Below are 19,111 nucleotides of genomic sequence, written 5' to 3'. Positions count from 1 at the left end.
ATTCTAATGTAACAGTATTCACTTCCATTTTACAAGCAAGGAGACAGAAGCTCAGGGTGGTGAGGAGCCTTGCCTCCCAGGGTCACACGTAATAAGGGACAGCCCAGATACTTTGGCCCACCTGATGTGAAGAGCCGACTCATTGGAAAAGACCCTGATTCTGGAAAAGATTAAAGGCAAAAGGAGAAGGGCATGGCAGAGGATGAGATGGTTAGATAGCCTCACTGACTCAGTGGATGTGAATTTGAGTAAACTCCGGGAGACAGTGGCGGACAGAGGAGTCTGGTGTGCTGCAGTCCATGGGGTTGTAGAGTTGGACACAACTTAGCGACTGAACAACAAGTCACCACTATTAACTTCCCCTTAGGACTGTGCCACACTGTAGCCCTGGTGCTGGTCACCCCACCTCCTGAATCTTTCTTGAGGTCATACAAATGGGCCCAGCGTCGTTAAAGCACAGAAGCCAACTCCAGGCGAGCTCTTGCCAAGCTGAAGACTAAACTCTAGAAAGGTCGTCTGCCCCCCTCTACCTCTATCTCTTTCCCTCTCCAGCCAAGGCAGGGCTCTGCTCACTAGGCTGGCCCTGCCTTTGCCCTGCCGCCTGTGGCTTTATACCGCTGCATCCCATGGACCACGCATCCTTCCATTACCCCTAAGGCCCCTCTCGTCCCGAGTACCTCTCCGGTGGTCCTCGAGTGACAGCTTTTCTCCATGCACGCTCTCCTTGGTGCTGCGCCCTTTCAGGGTTCCTCCTCTTCACATCCTATGGTACCCAGCTTAGGGGGCTTCCTCCCATCACCACTCACCTGCCCATCCTGGGGGCACGAATCCTCATGCTTCTCTCCAGCCTGATTCTCTCCAGAACACCTCCCTGAGCAGGTCCCTTGGTTGCCTCCTGGGAACCACACCCCTGGGGTTCCAACCCAGAGGTGTCCCCTCCCCCACAACCTGCTCCTCCTGCTGGGGGTCCTTCTGCGGGGGTTGCCTTGTCATCACCCAGGAGCCAAACTGAACGTGGGTTGTTTTTCCTTCTTCTACCCACATCCACCCACAGTCCTTTAATGCTCTCTTCACAGGCCTCCAATCTCCCCATTCTCCCTCTCAAGCCTGGACCCACTTTGGCCCCAATTCCTGCCATAACTTGTTGAATACTGAGAAATGGAGTATTTCCTGCCATATAAGTAAACAAGGATGTCACAGTCATCAGCAAGTCCTCCAAAAGAGAATTCCTGCGTCCTAAGGGCACTCAGGAAGGAGAATACCTGCTGCCTCTCACACCACTCAGGCTGCAGCCACTCCCTACAGTGAGCACTGAGGAACTCTGGATGTGAAAAACGCCGGATACTGGCCCCAGATAGCTGAGACGCATGAGAAAGGAGTGATTGCAGTGAGCCCAGACTCCCACATCTTCCCATACAGAGAAAAGCTCTAGATTCCTTACCTTGGGATATCTGGTTTTCTTTAATTCACAAAAATACTTTTGATGTTCAGATGACCTGCCCTTTGTTGCAGACTTCTATACGACCTGACTCCTCTCCCTACCTTCTGGGAACACTTTTCTCGGGGTTACTTGAGATGCTCTTTCTCAGGTTTGTAGTCCTAAAAATTTCCACCAAATAAAACATAACTCTCAACTTTTAGGTAGTGAGTATTTTTTAAATCGACAATACCCAGCCTGTATGCCTGACCTGGATCCTGAATCACTTCTCACATAGAAGCCAGAGTCATCTCTCTACCATGCACATCTGCTCACATCAACGCTCTGTTTAAATTCCTTTAAAGCTGCCTAGGACTCTTTGGAACCTTTCCAGCATGGCTACTGATTGCCAGGCCACTTGAGGTCCAGTGGCTCCATCATGGCCACACCGTCTGTGTAAGCCTTTCATTTCCTACTTCAGATCTGCCCTCATTTTTCAGCTTCTTGAAAATGTCACCCTCACTCTTCCTGCTGCTCAGAACACTCTGCTGTCTCTTCACACCATAACATTCTTATTCTCCCTCTGATGACATCACAGAAATCACCTCCTCCAGGAAACTTTCCCTGACCTCCCAAACTAAGTTTGGCCCTCTGCTCTCAGCATCCAGAGCCTTGCTTCCTCACATCCTGCCCTTCAGATCTGCAGTTCCTAGAGAACCATCACTGTGGAAGCATTTATGGGGCAGAATGGCTCTGCGGCTCACAGTATTCTGATCGAGGAGGTTGGGATAAATTCTGCCAGCCATAATTAGTAGCTGTGTGAACTTGAGGGAAATTACAGAGGCTCTCTGTTCCTCAGTTTCCTTATGTGTAAAGTAGGATGAGTAACAGGATGTATCTGTTATGATCATCATGAGGACTAAAAATGGGTTCTTCCAGGTAGAGGTCTTAGCGGGCTACCTGAAAGAGAGCTCTCGACCCTTCAGTTGCGGGGGACGCCATCATTACCACTTGGAGCTGTCCTCCCTGGAGATCACACAGCCGTCCATACGTCAGTAGGAGGCAGGGCTGGGTTGTTGCTCTTATCACAGGTGTGTGTTTGCTGCTCTTTCCCTCCTGGCACACCTCTTCTGCCTGATGGGGATCGTCTGTCAGGGGAGGAGGTGGAACTGGTCAGGAGGTGGAGGAGCTCAGCTGGGACTCGGGAAGCAGTTAGTCTCCCAGGTTTGCTCCTGGAAGGCAGAGGGGAGGTTCTGGGGGAGAAAGACCCAGCTCAGCTGCAGGATGCCAGGGTTCAGGGGCTGTGCCAGAAAAGGGCACACTGTGTGTCCTGGGGAGGGAGGGGTGAGCGTGGACCTGGGATCAGAGCCCCTGAAAGTGGGCATCAGGCAGCAAGGCCCCTTTCAGTCCTGGACCTGTGGTCCATCAGGCTTGGTCACAGGTGTGAAGCCTGCTCCTGGGATGGCTGGTGAGTCTGGGGCAGAGGGAGGGGCTCAGAGTCTGGGGTGGGCTGAGCAGATGTGGTAAGTCCGGGGTGGGGGTGGCCTCAGGGCTCAGGCAGCAGCTGCGTGGAGACACACAGGAAAGAGGCAAGTCCGAGGAAAGTGCTTTATTGCTGTGAGAGGTTTCAGAGTCTCCCTGTGACCCGGACACAGACTCCCTGTGCATGTAGAGCTCCCAGCAGAGTCACTGTCACCTCTCCAGTGGTGAGCAGGTGGGGGCAGGCAGAGTGGATTCTCAGGGCCCAGGGGCCAGGCTGCACCCAGGGACCTGGGCACCCTGCTCCTTAGGGAGGGCACCCACAGCTCAGAGCGGAGCTCTAGGCTTCACTGGGGTTGGTGACTTTCCCCAAAAAGATGATGCTCTGGGTGTCTTTGAGAACTACGGCAATCAGGAAGGGCCTGTTGACACGCACAATGATTCTCAAGAACGTTCTTTCTATGCCGATTCCCGTGGCAGCAGCACCTTCCGTGCCCTCCTCATCCACGTCCAGCGCAGCGCCGTGGACCACCTGTGGGGACACCAGAGCAGTACCCACCGGAGACGGGGTGGGCGGAGGTGAGCAGTCACTAGCCCCTCTAAGGGGGCTGACATTCACCCACCTGCCGCTGGCCCGTCACTCCACTGTCCATCTGTTCTACTTATTTGTCCTCCCAACAAACTGTCAACTGGTTTGCATAGTTGTGATACATAGACGTGCAAACTGAAGGGAACGTCTGTGAGCGATGTGCCCAGCATCAGATAGGAAAAGAACAGGGACTCACTCTCCTAACCCAGAGACTGTGCTGTCTCTGAAGACCCCCTAGTATAGGGGAAAGGGCCAGGTCAAGTCATTTTTCTTGCAGGCAAATGTCCACAGTCCCTCCATGTCGAAGCAACTGATGGGTGAGCACTGCTTTCTGCTCCTCTCCTGCCCCAGCTGACATGTCCCCGAGCCCTCAGCTCCCTTGCCTAGGATTGGCTTCCCAGCCCTGGACCACGAAGCCCCATAGCATCTGTGCCTCCTTTACCAGGTCCTATGGCAGGTGGGGTGCAGGGGAGCCTGCAGGGCTGCCCAGCCACCCCCACCCCACTATTCACTCTGGCTTCTCGGTCTCTAGGATCACAGCACCAGGACACTGGGTGTTTTCTCGCCTACTCTTAGTGAATTTTCACCACGGTTGCTTTAGAGACTTTGTTAGTACCTATGACCTCTTACCTGCTCCTCTAGGCACCAAACAGGAACTGAGAACTATATGCTCCTTTTAAAGATGAAAATTTGGGGATGCAGAAATGTGATCGTTTCCCCCAAAAAGGCAGAGAAAGATGGAGCCTGATATGGGTCCACTGCTGTTTCCACTCCGGGTCCTTCCCAATGACAGGCTTCTGTGTCACTTTATAATTCAGGGAAGGCGGGACCTGATGTCATCGTGATTGTAACCCAGCTCTTCTGAGCTTGGGGAGTCCCAGGGAGGGAGACTGAGTTTCAACAAATGCAGTTATTTTGCAAATTCCAGGTGACCTGCCCTCTGTCTGGCCTCCACGTTTAGCGCTCTGATAGGAGGATGAATTGTCCAAATTTAAGACTCACCTGGGAGACTACCAGGTCCGCGGTCCCTGTGATTCCTGACAGGTCAGCGTCGGTGAATATTTTCTTAATGCCCATCTGGGAGAGGGTGTCATTCAGTTCATAGTTGCTTTTGATGGAAAATTTTGGCAGGTAGAGTTCATGTATTCGTCTAGGAAACAAGGAAAATAAATTTGAACACCTGCTTGAAAAGATGTCTGCCTTTTCCCACCTCACAGCATGGTCTTCCAATGATTCCTCTTAACCAACCCCCTTCTCCCTGGAATAAGGACTCCTGTTCTCAGTTTCTAGACCCCTCAGGCTAAATCCCCTTATTTTGTTGTTTATCCATTCCAATCTGCAGGAGTCTAACATGCCAGGCAGGCACCAGGGCAGGGGGAGCTTAAGGAGTCTGCAAGGCCCCAAGTGACCTGAGTCCACCCTCGGGGGGGGGACCCTGACCTTGCCCAGCTTCCCCTCTCTCTCCCTCTGCTCTCTTGCTCTGGCCTCAATAATCCTCAACCACACCAGGCTCGCTCCTGCATCAGAGGATTTGCCCTGGTTATTCCCTTGGCCAGAAATGCTTTTTCCCAACACATCCAGAAGGCTCAGTCTCTCACTGCAACGTCACCTAAGGGCCACCCTATTTATGATCACAAACTACCTCTGGATACAATTTTCTTCTCCTTTTTACTGTGCTTTACTCTCCCCACCTCCCCATTTGTCCCCTCTCAACCTAATAAAGTATTTATATTTATTTCCAGTCTGTCTTCCACAATTATAGAGTGCCATGAGGACAGAGAATTTAGCGTTTATTTTCTGACCTACCACAGGGTCTAAGTCAGTCCCTGAGGCGTAGCATGTCCTCAGTTAACCTATTCAACCAGTGCTGACTGGGTGAGTGGATAAACGAGTGACTACAGTGGAAAGACAGCGCCAGTGTGGTCCTCAGAGCCCATCACACCCGGGCCCTCACCCGATTCTATTCGATCCTTCTACCTTCAAGAGGAGAAGTCAGGGGAGAAGCTCCTGAGTACTGAGGGTCATGTGGAGTTCTCATGACTCAGCCCTTGTTAATGGGAGCCAAACCTTCAGCTCCCGCCCTCTCAGATGTCATCAGCTTACAGAAGGATTTAAGCACTGAGCCAGGCAGGCAGCAAAGGGCAAGGTCATCGTGGTGGGCTCTCCCATCCTGCCCCTGCCCTGCACATTCCTGAGGCCCTATTGCTGGGGGTCAGGAGTCCAGGGAGAGGGGGAAGGACCAAGAAGGCAGCTGAACCCACAGCTCTGGGTCCTGGGGACAGTCACCTGGGCTGCAGGGAGTTTCGCCACCTCGTCAGCATCTCCGGGGTCAGCTTGGCTTCCAGGTCCTGCATTTTGCCCTTGTCGGGGAGGATGAAGAGGGCGCTGTCGTTGCTGGTGTACGTGAGCTCCACCAGCGTGCAGCCCAGCTCCTCGTCCCGGAAGTAAGGGGTTTCCAGGTCAAGGGTCATCATGGGCACCTCCACCGTCTTGTTGTCGCTCACGTGGAACTCTGCCTGCTCAGTGTGTTTGGGGTCAAAGCGGGTCTTCCATTGGGCTGGAGATGGGGGGACAGGTGAAGAGTGTGTGAGTGCAAGTGCTGCAGTCTCTCCCTCCTCGGCCCTGGTCCTTGAGTGGGGAAGACCCTCCCCATGGCAGCAGCCCCTCCCACCACGTGCCTCTGGGAATGGACCTGCTGGGTGTGACCATACACCTGGGCAGGTGGTTAAGTCCTTGGGGATGGGGGTGAACCCCACAGGTCAGGATTGAGAAGGGGAGCATTAAACAAAGCTGGTTAGTTGTGCTACATGTGAAGTCAACAGGAATGTGGAGGGCAAGGTAGAGATGGGGATGAGGCTGGGCCTGGGGAGATATGGGACCACCTGGTCCTTCAAGGGGTCATGTTAGTGACGAGGTGTTAGTCGTTGGCTTTGTAGGGAGGACACCCGTCCCCATGGCCTGTGAGCCCGGCTGGAGCAGGAGCCACACGGGGACCCCGAGTGCAGAGGAGGAGGGTTGGGTGTTCCCCAAGGAAGATGGAGACCTTAGTGTTGGGGGGTGGGGTTCTTGGGGAGATTGGCGCCATGGGGCTCAATGAGGATATACCCACCCCTGCTTCCTGCTTTGTCTCCACCCCTGCCTGTGTCCCCATGGTTACAGACAGGAGGAGAGGGAAAGCTGGGCTGGTGGGGTACCCCTGGGGAAGAGAAAGTCCTGGGACAGGTCAGGGTGGTAGAAGATTAGAACACAGAAAAGTCAAGGAAGAAACATAGTAGATCTGGCCTGGATTATTAACAATTTTCCAGAGAACTGGGAATCTATGGCTTCATTTACAGAAGAAAATACATATCCAGGAGGGCTACCCAGGGCTCTGCCAGCAGTTTCCAGTTCAGGGCGAATATGTCCCCCAAGCGGGTGTCCCTTAGGCACCCGACCACCCCCTTGCTCAATGATCATTCTTTGTATCTTTATTCCGTGTTCCTTTAGCACCACTGGCTCCATGTGTGAAATCTTCCTGCCTTCACTCTGCCCTTTATGAGTTTCCAGGATGAGGTTTGCAATGTTGGGTTTCTACCAATGGGACTGGGCCCTGGACCAGCTAGAATCTGGAAAAGAGTCTGTCCCGGGTATTGTCCTTCCTTGAGGCTTCCCTCTGGGGTTGGCCTTGCCAATGCTACCCTCATAGCTATAACGGAGCACAACTGAAGTGCCTTGAGTTGGCCAGGCTGCTCAGAGGCTGTCACAGCATGAAGCCAGCCACCAGCCCCACCTCCACCCGCTGAGACCAAGTCCCCTTAGAGGAGCACAGGTCACACACAGCCCACAGTGTGCGGAGCTTGGCTTTCCTTGTATGTGTTAAAAGAAGCTGGGGTTCCCAGCCACTCCAGAGTGACCTTAGAGGAAAGCTCCTTCCTCCAGGTAGTCAGGCAAGTTTGAGAATAAAAAGGCTCCCCATGGCTCAGATAGTAAAGAATCTGCCAGCAATGTGTGAGACCTGGGTTCAATCCCTGGGTTGGGAAGATCCCCTGGAGAAGGGAATGGCGACCCACTCCAGTATTCTGACCTAAAGAATTCCATGGACAGAGGAGTCTGACAGGCTACAGCCCACGGGGTCACAGAGTCAGACACAGCTGAGTGACTTTTGATTCACTGTGGCTCAGAAAGGATTAACAGCTCCCCAGCCCTTGTGTGTTGCAATGACAGCTGTGATTTAGAAAACCCCCAAATAGACAAAGACTATGACAGGGACAGGGTCTTAGTGCCCAAGCTGTCCTCATTGATGACATCCTCCTCTGTACTGCCCAGCAACAGAATTGGCTGAGCTGAAATAGAAATAGCTCTGAAGACACAAAACTAAGCGTGTGTTTCCTTCTGAGACAAACAGGCACCCACCTTTAAAGTAGACGTAGTTCACCAGGACCAACTCCGTTCTTGGGGAAAGGTCCTTGAACAGCTCCTCAATTTTCCCCTGGGTTTTATTCTTCACATAGTCATTTATTAGACTCTTGGCAGCTTCAGGATCCCTGAAGTTGGTCGGGAAGGCCTCGGAGGAGTACAGCACACGGGCATCTTCTATGAACTTGTCCAGCAGCTTCAGCTCCTCCTGCACAAACATGGCGTTGCCCACGCTCAGCTGCAGCTGGTTCCTGGGTCGATTGAGCGCCTGCAGGAGGTGCTGGAAGCCCTGGTGGATCTGTGTCTCCTGGATCTCCGTGAGGTTGAACTTGAGGCCTTCCAGGATCTCTGTCAGGGTGGGGCCACGGGCCCCCAGAGACAGGAAGGCCAAGGCCATGGAGACACTCAGCGGGGAGAACATGACATTCTTATTGGGGTTCTTCAAAGCCAACTGCTTGTAGAGGCTGAAGGCGAAGTCGGTGTTGCTGGAGGCTAACGTGTGGCCATCCACCCTTCTGTGCCGGTCCTTCACCACCACATTCTCTGGGAGGCAGTGGACACTGCGGATCCCAGCCACCAGGAGCCCCAGAGCCAGGAGGGGGGACAGTCTCTCTGCCCTCATGTCTGAAAAGCAAAGCTCCTTTCAGTCTCCACATGTCAGATGATGTCCCAACCCCTGCCACTGTCCCCCGTGCTTTCTGTTCTCTCAGCCCTGCTGCTCTGTGACCTCCCACAGGTAGGAACCTTCCTGGGCTCCCAGCACACACGAGGAGGCTCTGGGCTCCCTCTCACCCTTTGGTCAAGTGCTGTGACAGTTTCCCCAGTGGAGAGACTGGGCGCAGAGAGGGGAAGGGGCTTTTCCAGGGCCACACAGCAAGCCGTTGAGGAGTGAGAGTGACAAGCCTGGGATGCCTGGCTCCAGGGTGGGGAAGCTGGTGATGGGTGTGAGGTGCTGTCCAGCAAGAAGGCATCCCTCTCCCAGGACAGACTCTGTCATCGGGCCTAGAAAGCAGGGCTCCTTTCTTACCATGTCCCTTCTCTGTCCCCCAGGAAGGAGCCCTGCACTGATCAGAGGACACACACCTCTCCCCACCTCTGAGGACAAGGGTGTGACCTCAGGGAGGCTCTCCCATCGAGGTGCCTGGTCACAGTGAGGGTTCAGGAGAGAGGCCTACACAGGCAGCGGGAGCCGTGCTGGAGCCTGGCTGCCCTGAGGAGGGCTGGTGCAAAGAACAAGGAGGGCAGAGCATTCTGTTCAGCCCCTGCCTCATGGACACATGGAGGGTGTTTCTGTCAAGAACCTGGAAAAGCCTCCTAGTGGGGAGAAGCAGGGTGAGCTCAGAGTCTCAGAGACTTGCTCGAGGATTTTGTTTGGACCATTTGTGAGTGCAGTGTGGTGATGAGCAGTGACTGAACCTCTCTGATCCTCAGTTCCCACCTCTGTCCAACATGTGGAATGACTCAGATGACATACAGGATGAAGGTGCTGGGCTCCTAAGAGGAGTTCCAGACGTGTCACCCCCTCCACTGGCCACCCTCTCCAGGACTCTACAAGCCAGACTGTGATCCCTGGAGACAGAGGACCGAGATACTGCCCAGAAGCCTCAGGAGAGACTGAGATCAAAGCTGTGACCTCAGCAAAGAGGGCTGTTTCCCTGCAGCCTCTGCCCCTCATCTCAGAAGAGAGAGGGCTGCTGGGGTGGGAGGGGGAAGGTGAGAGAGACAAGAGGCAGAGATGGGAGCAGATTGGAGGGGAGAGGAGGAGGGGTGTAGGGCAGGAAGTTGAGCTAATTTTTGTCCAGAGACCAGGGGAAAGGCCTTCACACAAGCCTGGGGAGAGAGGCGATCGATTGCCTAAACTGTTAGTTTACTCAAGTTGGTACAATGGTTTTTTCCCAAACAGGTTAACCATTTTCTTCCAAGACTTATTCCTGGAGGAGTTGTGCTTTCTCACCTGTTCTGGTTGGAGGGTGGCCTCTGCCTCTGAGAAGCCTGTGTCTCCAATGCCGAATAGACGTACCTGACAGTTAGCTTGGCCGGGGGCCCTGGAGGGATAGTGAAGAGCAGGAATCACCCTGGAGACCCCTCTGCCCAGGGGGACCTGGTGCACTGATTCTGTCTCCAGAGCTACCTGAGAGCAGCGCCCTGTGCCAGGCAAGGAGACGCACCTCAGGGCCCTCGGAGGACCTCTGACCTGACGCTGCATGCACAGCTGGATGGGGCACAGCTGGCTCGAATCACAACCCCAAAGACTCAAAAGCAGAAATGCCCCCAGAAGCCCTGGTGGCACATCTCTCCCTTTGCAGGATGAACACTGAGACCCAGAGAGGACTGGTCTTCAGAGGACTCAGAACCCTCCCAGCATCAGACACACGTCCTCCCACCTCCCTCCTGCCTTAGGTTCTACCGACCCCTGACCGAGGCCAGAGCCACCTGGGAAAGGGGTCCCTTGGCTCCCCGTGTGGGAGCATCACGGATTACCTGCCTGTGAGAGCGGGAGGTGGGGATGGATCCGCAGTCACCATCTGCCTGGATGCAGGAGTTTCATGACTGCGTTTGTCTATTTATCCTGCAAAGACCTCTTCTCTGGCTTGCGAAATGTAGGAGGAAACAACGCCTCTGACTGGAAATGGGCAGATGAACATTTTTGGTAACAGGATTCATTATGTCTACTCAGACAATCTAGTTAACGAAATAGATGTTTTTCCCCTTAAAAAATAGACAGTAAATAAACACACATAAAAACCTTTAGCATGTTAGAGTTCTCTTCTGTTTATGAAATACTCACTGAGGAAGATGTGACAACTCAGAAAACATCAAATGAATCACTGAAAACTACTCCAAATTATTGTTCTTTTTAAAGAGTTATTGACTCTGTTTTATTAGTGTTTTATTCCTGGTCTGATATCCTCTTTAAGGATCATGGAGAAACCCTGAAAATGTAGAGAAGGGCTTGTAAAGTATTTCCCAGAACGCTAGCGCCCAGGGAAATCCAAGTTAACATTGTGTTGTATTTATTAGTCACTTTTCTTTGAAGTGTGTGTGTGAGTGTGCAATACACTATTTTTTACAGCTTGATTTGTAAGTTGAAGCACTCCTCCCCCACTCCCACAGAAGTGCTGTGAGTCTGAGGTCCCCAAAGTGTGTCAGAATACCAGTGTCTGGGGCCTCTGGTCTCCAGCACCATCTGTTTGGGGGACCTGCTGTGACTTGGACATCACCCTGCTGTCCTTCATTATTGGTTCACCCTAAGAGCGGATTGTCCTCCTTTCTTGACCTTGAGGTCTCCTTAGCTGTCTCAATGAGATAATTTCAGGTATTTTCTGTGCTCATGGGAAAAACCTGTCCCTTCACCCATCATAGTCACATCCCTCCAGCCATGACAATCCCTGCCAGACTTCTGGGGACCACTGGGGTTCTACCAAGCATAGTTTGCAACCAACTGACAATGATGTTGGGCTTCCCCGATGGCTCAGCAGGAAAAGAATCTGCCAGTAACACAGGACACCCAGGTTCGACCCCTGGGTCAGGAAGGATCCCTGGAGCAGGAAATGGCAACGGGCTCCAGCATTCTTGTCTGAAAAATCTCATGAATAAAGGAGCACAGCAGGCTAAGGTCCAAAGAGGTTGCAAAGAATTGGACATGCCTATGAAGGAAGCAGCACAGTGATGGCTTAGAGGTGAGGGTATGGCTTTGAAATGAGGTAAGGGTCAATCCAGATAGCACTGCTTACCAGCTGTGTGATCCCACAATATTTATTGAAGATTCGTGGACTTTGATCTCTTTATCTCTAAAATGCAGATAAGATCACTTTGCTTTCTGGAAAGAGGTGGGGGAGGCATGTTATGAAGAGTTAATCAAATAACTCTAGGTGTAAGCTCCGGTAGGACAGAATTTTGTTTCTTTTTCATAGTGCTGCATGCTTCCTGAATCTCATAGATGTTCATTGACAGTAAGACACTGAGACGGTAAAGAAGAGTTTGGCCTCATCTGTCCTGAATTCATGATCTGTGCCCTTTGAGTCTCCAGTGATTTCCAGAATTGACTGTACATTTTGAAGTTGCAGAGAACCCCAAAGAAAATAGTGGCTAAAACAAGACTACAGTTTATTTTTCTCTTGTCCTGATTTAAGCAGTGGTGGGTTGAAATGGTGATTCCAATTTGTCAGGGACCCAGCCTGCTTGTATTCTTCATGTTTTTTGCCAGGTCGTAGAGGGCTCATTGCCACATCCACCTTCTATTTAATGGGAGTCAAGAGGGGAAGCTGGCTTGAAACTCAATATTCAAAAAACTAAGATCATAGCATCCAGTCTCATCACTTTGTGGCAAATAGAAGGAGAAATAATGGAAACAAAGGATTATTATTTTCTTGGGCTACAAATCACTGTGAACAGTGACTGCATCCATGAAATTAAAAGATACTCCTTCTTTGGTAGGAAGGCTTTGACAAACCTAGACAGCATATTAAAAACAGGGACATCACTTTGTTCACAAAGGTGTGTATAATCAACACTATGGTTTTTCCAGTAATCACATAAAGATGTGAGAGTTGGACCATAAAGAAGCTGAATGCTGAAGAATGGATACTTTTGAATTGTGGTGCTAGAGAAGACTCTTGAGACTTCCTTGGACTGAAAGGAGATCAAAACAGTCAATTGTAAAGAAAATCAAGCCTGAATATTCATTGGAAGGAACGATGCTGAAGTTGAAGCTCCAAAGACTTTGGCCACCTGATGCAAAGAGCCAACTCACTGGAAAAGACCCTGATGCTTGGAAAGATTGAGAACAGGAGGAGAGAAGTGAGAGGCAGAGGATGAGATAGTTGGATGGCATCACCGACTCAGTGGACATGAGACTGAGCAAAGGGGAGATGGTGAAGGACAAGGAAGCCTGGCAATCTGCAGTCCACGGGGTCACAAAGAGTTGGACATTACTTAGAGACTGAACAACAACAATTTTTGATGGTTTTATCTTAGGCTGGAAAACAAACCCTAGATGTAAGGCAGGAGGAAGATAATAGTCTATCTTGGTGAGGGGAAAAAAAGTGTACTTTCGAGTGTGGTCCCAAGATGGCGGAGGAATAGGACAGGGAGACCACTTTCTCCCCTACAGATTCATCCAAAGATCATTTGAATGCTGAGTGACTTCCACAAAACAACTTCTGAATGCTTGCAGAGAACACCAGGCACCCAGAAAGGCAGCCCATTCTCTTCCAAAGGAGGTAGAACAACTTATAAAAGACAAAGAGACAAAAGAGTTAGGGACTACAGAGACCCATCCTGGGGAGGGAATCGTGAAGGAAAGATTTCCACACAGCAGGAAACCCTCTCATCGTCAGCTCAGTGGAGAGTTTTGTAATCTCAGAGGGCAACATAACTGGGAGGAAAAAAAAAAAAAAAAACACCACAGAATATGCACCTAACCACAACTGCCAACAGAGAAGCAGCCCAGATGCTCACCTCTGCCACCAGCAAGTGGGTGCTGGACAGGGAGGCACGGGCTGCATGCTTAGGATAAGGACCTGGCCTGAATGTCCTGAGGACAACCTGTGGGAACTTAGGTGAGACAGCAACCCAAACTGTGGGATAGCCAGAGAGAAAAAAAGAGAGAGAGAGAGAAATTTCCAACAAAAGGCTCTAACCTAATGTGCAACCTGGCCCTCTCACAGAACAAAGGATTGAGGGAACACCAAAGGAAAGCTAGCCACCTGCGTACAAGCCCCTCCCCCACCACTGGAGGCAGAGAGGCAGGCGAGCCACAGCCAGAGTTGGAAGGCAAGGGGCAATCTCGGCCCCAGAGATGGCACCCTCCACCAAATGTGAGCAGGCCCTCAGTTGCTAACCATGTCTTCCTGGGATCCTGGATGGTTGACATCTGCCAGGAGGGTCACAGCCTGAGATCAGCTCCCCAGAGGAGATACACGGCACACCTGAGACGGTGCTCTCCGGGGTGGGGGTCGGGGGGGCAGAAACAGAGCAGCTGGGACCAGGGAGGTGATTAACATGCACGGCCCACCTGGGACAGTGCACTCACCAAGCACCTGGTCACCTGAGCTGCTCGGATCTGGGAAGGGCACAAATCACACGCCCAGCTGAATCTGTGCCCTTGTGGAGTACACGAGAAACTCAACCTGAGCAGCTTAGACCTGGAAAGTGCATGGAATGCAGGCCTGCTTTGGACAGTGCCCCTGCAGAGCAACCTGGAGCCTGAGCAGTGTAGACCCGGAAAGCACATGCCGCTGTGAGCTGGGGCAAACTCAGTGTGGTCCACACACTGCGAGCACTCCTGACACAAGCCAGTGATGTTTGCAGTGTTCCTCCCTCCCCACAACACAGCTGAACAAGTGAGCCTAAATAAAGTGACCACCTTCGCCCCCTTGTGTCAGGGCAGAAATTAGGCACTGAAGAGGCTTGGAAAGAGAGGAAGCCAAGAGGGAACTGCTCTGGAAATGACAGGTGCCCAGATTAAAACTCTGTAGTTAACATTGACTAAGCATTGGAAGGGGCCTATAGATCTTGAGAAGAAATACAAGCTGGAGCAAGGAACTATCTGAATCTGAACTAACTCCACACTGCCCACAAAAGCTCCAGAGAAATTCTTAGATATATTTTTATTATTATCACTTTTAATTTTTTTTAATTTTTAAGTTATTTATTACTCCTTTAATTTTCATTTTTATAATCCACTATTACCTTGCAAAAAAGACCGTATTTTTTAAAGCAAATTCCATATATATATATATTTTATAATTTTTGTGATTGATTTTCTTTTGTATTTTTAATATTCCTATTTTGACAGTCTAACCTCTACTCTCAAATTCTCCAAGCCATGCTTCAGCAATACATGAACCGTGAACTTCCAGATGTTTGAGGTGGTTTAGAAAAGGCCGAAGAGCCAGAGATCGAATTGCCAGCATCTGTAGATCAACAAAAAAGCAAGAGAGTTCCAGAAAAACTTCTATTTCTGCTTTATTGACTATGCCAAAGCCTTTGACTGTGTGGATCACAACAAACTGTGGAAAATTCTTCGAGAGATGGGAATACCAGACCACCTGACCTGCCTCTTGAGAAACCTGTATGCAGGTCAGAAAGCAACAGTTAGAACTGGATATTGAACAACGGACTGGTTCCAAATAGGAAAAGGAGTATGTCAAGGCTCTATATTGTCACCCTGCTTATATAACGTCTATGCAGAGTACATCATGAGAAATGCTGGTCTGGAAGAAGCACAAGCTGGAATTAAGATTGCTGGGAGAAATATCAATAACCTCAGATATGCAGATGACACCACCCTTATGGCAGAAAGTGAAGAGGAACTCAAAAGCCTGTTGATGAAAGTGAAAGAGGAGAGGGAAAAAGTTGGCTTAAAACTCAACATTCAGAAAACGAAGATCACGGCATCTGGTTCTATCTCTTCATGGAAAATAGATGGGGAAACAGTGTCAGACTTCATTTTGGGGGGGCTCCAAAATCACTGCAGATGGTGATTGCAGCCATGAAATTAAAAGACACTTCCTCCTTGGAAGGAAAGTTATGACCAACCTAGATAGCATATTAAAAAGCAGAGACATTACTTTGCCAACAAAGGTCCATCTAGTTAAGGCTATGGTCATGTATGGATGTGAGAGTTGGACTGTGAAGAAAGCCGAGCGCTGAAGAATTGATGCTTTTGAACTGTGGTGTTGGAGAAGTGCCGGGGACCAGCCCCGGCTGATCCAGGGTATTCGAAGGGGAGACGGCGTCGGCGACTATTTATATGCTAATTAGAGATATAGAGAACAATAGAATGAGGATAGCTCAGTAGGAAAATTCAGTGGAGAAAAGAAGCTGAGTAGCTTGGTTTACGCGGGAGACCAATAAAACTTCAAGACAAGAAGTTTGCACCACTTACGTAGGCCGCAGGCGCCCTCTCGAATAGCGGAAGGTGTCTCACCCTAGACTCCTTCTCGAGTGGGTCTTAGAAGCCCAGGCATGATTAGTAAGCGTGGTGGGTTCCGCGCTCCAGATGGAGACTCAGCTGGAAGTTAAAAGAAAGAATGACATGGGGAGACCAAGCGTTGGTGAGCAAAGCCCGTAGCTTTATTTTTAACAGGGGCTTTTATACCCTAAGTTACACATAGAGGATAATAGGGGATGCAAAGTCAGCAGTCTTTGGTTCTTATCAAAAACCAAGGTTTCTTTCCTGCAAATGTATCGTATACAAATGGTTTAGGTGATTCACATCATCTTCTGGCCAGAAGGCCTACTAACATTTTATGACTCTTGACAAGGACTTATCAACAAAGACTTACTTTCTCTAAGAGTAATTATTTCAAGGTTTGGCACCATCTTCCAAAGATAAAATTGCATTCCTATAGGGCGGATGTGTAATGGGTTTACAACAAAGAAAGAATTTATTACCTTAAGGGTCTAAAGTTACTAACACCAAGGCCACTACTTATTTTTTCTACATACCCACTATTAATTGATACATATTCAAGGATACAATTCAGGGGATGTGAAAACTTGGCAACAAGCATTGACTCATCAATGAAATCCTTTACTAGTTTATTCTGACAGTTTTTAACTCTCTGAGAGGCTCTAAGCTATTTGAATATCTTAAGCTTCCCATGCCTCTCGAGGCTGGGAGACTGTAAACAATCGTATGCATAGCTGCAGGAGTCCGGGTAAACTTGTCAGGCGAGTTAGAGAGCCCTCAGAGGGGTTTGGATTTAAACACTCCTAATTGCCCAGGAACTTTATTAATTGGAGCTGTAAGTTAACTCTTTGACAGAGAGAGAGAGATGGTGGTAGGGGACAGCCCCCAGTAAAGTCAGAGGTGAGAGCACAAAGCAATAAAGTAGGCAGACTCTGGTTTTTTGGGGGAAAATGCTCGAGAATATCCGGGGGGACTCCTGAGGCTCGATCCCGCCTTTGCGTATGCCGAACCTCCTTCCTCATGACCTTTGTCATGAGTGGAATGCCTCACCGGCTCCCCGCAGAGAAGACTCTTGAGAGTCCCTTGGACTGCAAGGAGATCCAATCAGTCCGTCCTAAAGGAGATCAGTCCTGGGTGTTCATTGGTAGGACTGATGCTGAAGCTGAAACTCCAGTGCTTTGGCCACCTCATGTGAAGAGTTGACTCATTGGAAAAGACTCTGATGCTGGGAAGGATTGAGGGCAGGAGGAAAAGGGAACGACAGAGGATGAGATGGCTGGATGGCATCACCGACTTGATGGACGTGAGTTTGAGTGAACTCCGGGAGTTGGTGATGGACAGGGAGGCCTGGCGTGCCGCGATTCATGGGGTTGCAAAGAGTCGGACACGACTGAGCAACTACACTGAACTGAACTGATTAAAAAGAATGCATTTGAATCAGTTCTAATGAGGTGGATGAAACTGGAGCCTATTATACAGAGGCAAGTAAATCAGAAAGAAAAACACCAATACAGTATATTAACGCATATATATGGAATTTAGAAAGATGGTAATGATGACCCTATATGTGAGACAGCAAAAGAGACACAGATATAAAGAACAGATTTTTGGACTCTGTGGGAGAAGGTGAGGGTGGGTTGATTTGAGAGAACAGCATTGAAACATGTATATTACCTATGTGAAATAGATCATCAGTCCAAGTTCGATGCATGAAACAGGGCACTCAAAGCCGGTGCAGTGGAATAACCCAGAAGGATGGGATGGGGAGGGAGGTGGGAGGGGGGTTCAGGATAGGGGACACTTGTACACCTATGGCTGATTCATGTCAGATATGGCAAAACCACCACAGTATTGCAAAGTAATTAGCCTTCGATTAAAATAAATTAAAAAAATTTTTTAAAAGTACACTTTGGATGAAAGACTTGTATCTAATTTCCAAGAACATTTGTACCCAACACCCAATTTCGACCACAGAGAAAGGAAAGCCCATAGAGAAAAGAAGGACATACTAAACAAACAAATCGACTATGATATGGCAAAAAAGAAAGTAAGACAATTTTAGTCACAGTAGGAAACCTAAGGAGAAGAAAAAGGAGTAAAAAGAAAGCAAAACATAAATCTAAATGATAATATAGGGAATACTTGGGAGGAAATATTTTGCAGAGAACCAAAACAATACTTTCCATCTTGGGATGTCATCTTGGCAGTTCCTCGCTGGGCCGTTATGACTGTCAACTATTATGGTGGAGGCAAGTGATGCCTGTGGTTTCTGAGTTTAGACCAGCACTGTGAGGAAGGCCAAGCCACATGGAAGTAAGCCATGTGCGTGTCCTGACCACAGCTCAGCTGAGATCTTTGCTCACAGCAGCATCAACCACCAGGCATGTGAGTAAGGAGGCGTCCGATGGCTTCAGTCAGCCATGGTCCGCGAGTAAGCACAGGAGACACCCAGAGTGGAAACAGCCTTACTGAGCCCAACAGAATTGAGTGACAAAATTGTGAGAGACAGTAACAAGAAATGCGTGTTGTTTTATAAGATGACATTTGTATAACCAGCAAAAATATTTTTTAATGAAGGCAAAGTAGTGATTTTTTTTGACAAACAAGATCTAAGACAATCCATTACCAGTAGACCTGCATTACAAAAAGTGTTGAAGCAAGTTCTTGGGACAGAAAGTAAATAGGCAAATAAAAATTTGTAAAGAGGAATAAAGAGTGCCCAAAATAATAAACATGTTTTTTGTTGTTGTTGTTGTTTTTTTTCCTGATTGTGAATCTCTTTGATGGGCAATTAACTGTGCATAGAAAATAAAAGTTGTAGTGTATTATGGGATTTAACACGTGTAAATTATAGAAAAGGAACAAGAGCACATGGGACAAAAGGGAGAAAAACAAGAATACTGAGATAAGGTTTTATGCTTTACTTGACGTGATACAGTATTATCAGATACGTATTGATGAGTTAAAGATGTATTGTACATTCTCAATACACTGAAAAAATACACAAACTAAGAAGTATAGGTTTTAATCCAACAGTTGAGTGAAACAAAAACATGAAAACTCCTCAAATAACCCAAAAATACAGCAAGAGGAAACACAAAACAACACAAACTACAGATGGATCAAAGGCAAAACAAATAGAAAGTCAGAAGATCTACCCCAGTCATATCACTAATCCCTTTTTGTGAGTAAAATTATAGCTGGACTATAGCCCACCAGGCTGCTGTGTCCTTGGGATTCTCCAGGCAAGAATACTGGAGCCACGCCCTCTTCCAGTGGATCTTCCCGGCCCAGGCATCAAACTCACTTCTTT

The 19,111-nt window shown here is 49.2% G+C and overlaps 1 protein-coding gene across 4 annotated transcripts; it reads right to left on the bottom strand.

The window, feature by feature from the left end:
• Positions 1-3,011: 3,011 nt before the first annotated feature.
• LOC113879930 (serpin A3-3) lies at positions 3,012-10,458 on the bottom strand. 4 transcript variants are annotated; one of them, XM_027521790.1, is made up of 6 exons: positions 10,366-10,419; positions 9,835-9,925; positions 7,878-8,504; positions 5,772-6,042; positions 4,488-4,635; positions 3,012-3,428 (listed from the first exon to the last, which is right to left on the bottom strand). In XM_027521790.1, the coding sequence occupies exons 3-6, from the start codon at positions 8,500-8,502 to the stop codon at positions 3,237-3,239; spliced, it is 1,236 nt and encodes a 411-aa protein (XP_027377591.1). In that variant the 5' UTR covers positions 8,503-8,504; positions 9,835-9,925; positions 10,366-10,419; the 3' UTR covers positions 3,012-3,236. The 4 variants fall into 4 exon arrangements, with proteins under 4 accessions (XP_027377591.1, XP_027377592.1, XP_027377589.1 ...); XM_027521789.1 differs by having other exon boundaries at positions 3,014-3,428; positions 10,362-10,458; XM_027521791.1 differs by lacking the exon at positions 9,835-9,925 and having other exon boundaries at positions 10,362-10,458.
• Between the last annotated feature and the right edge of the window lie 8,653 nt (positions 10,459-19,111).

This window comes from Bos indicus x Bos taurus, chromosome 21, assembly GCF_003369695.1.
Source record: "Bos indicus x Bos taurus breed Angus x Brahman F1 hybrid chromosome 21, Bos_hybrid_MaternalHap_v2.0, whole genome shotgun sequence".
In the NCBI taxonomy this organism is placed as follows: domain Eukaryota; kingdom Metazoa; phylum Chordata; class Mammalia; order Artiodactyla; family Bovidae; genus Bos; species Bos indicus x Bos taurus.
This window is presented reverse-complemented; position numbering and strand designations above follow the sequence as displayed.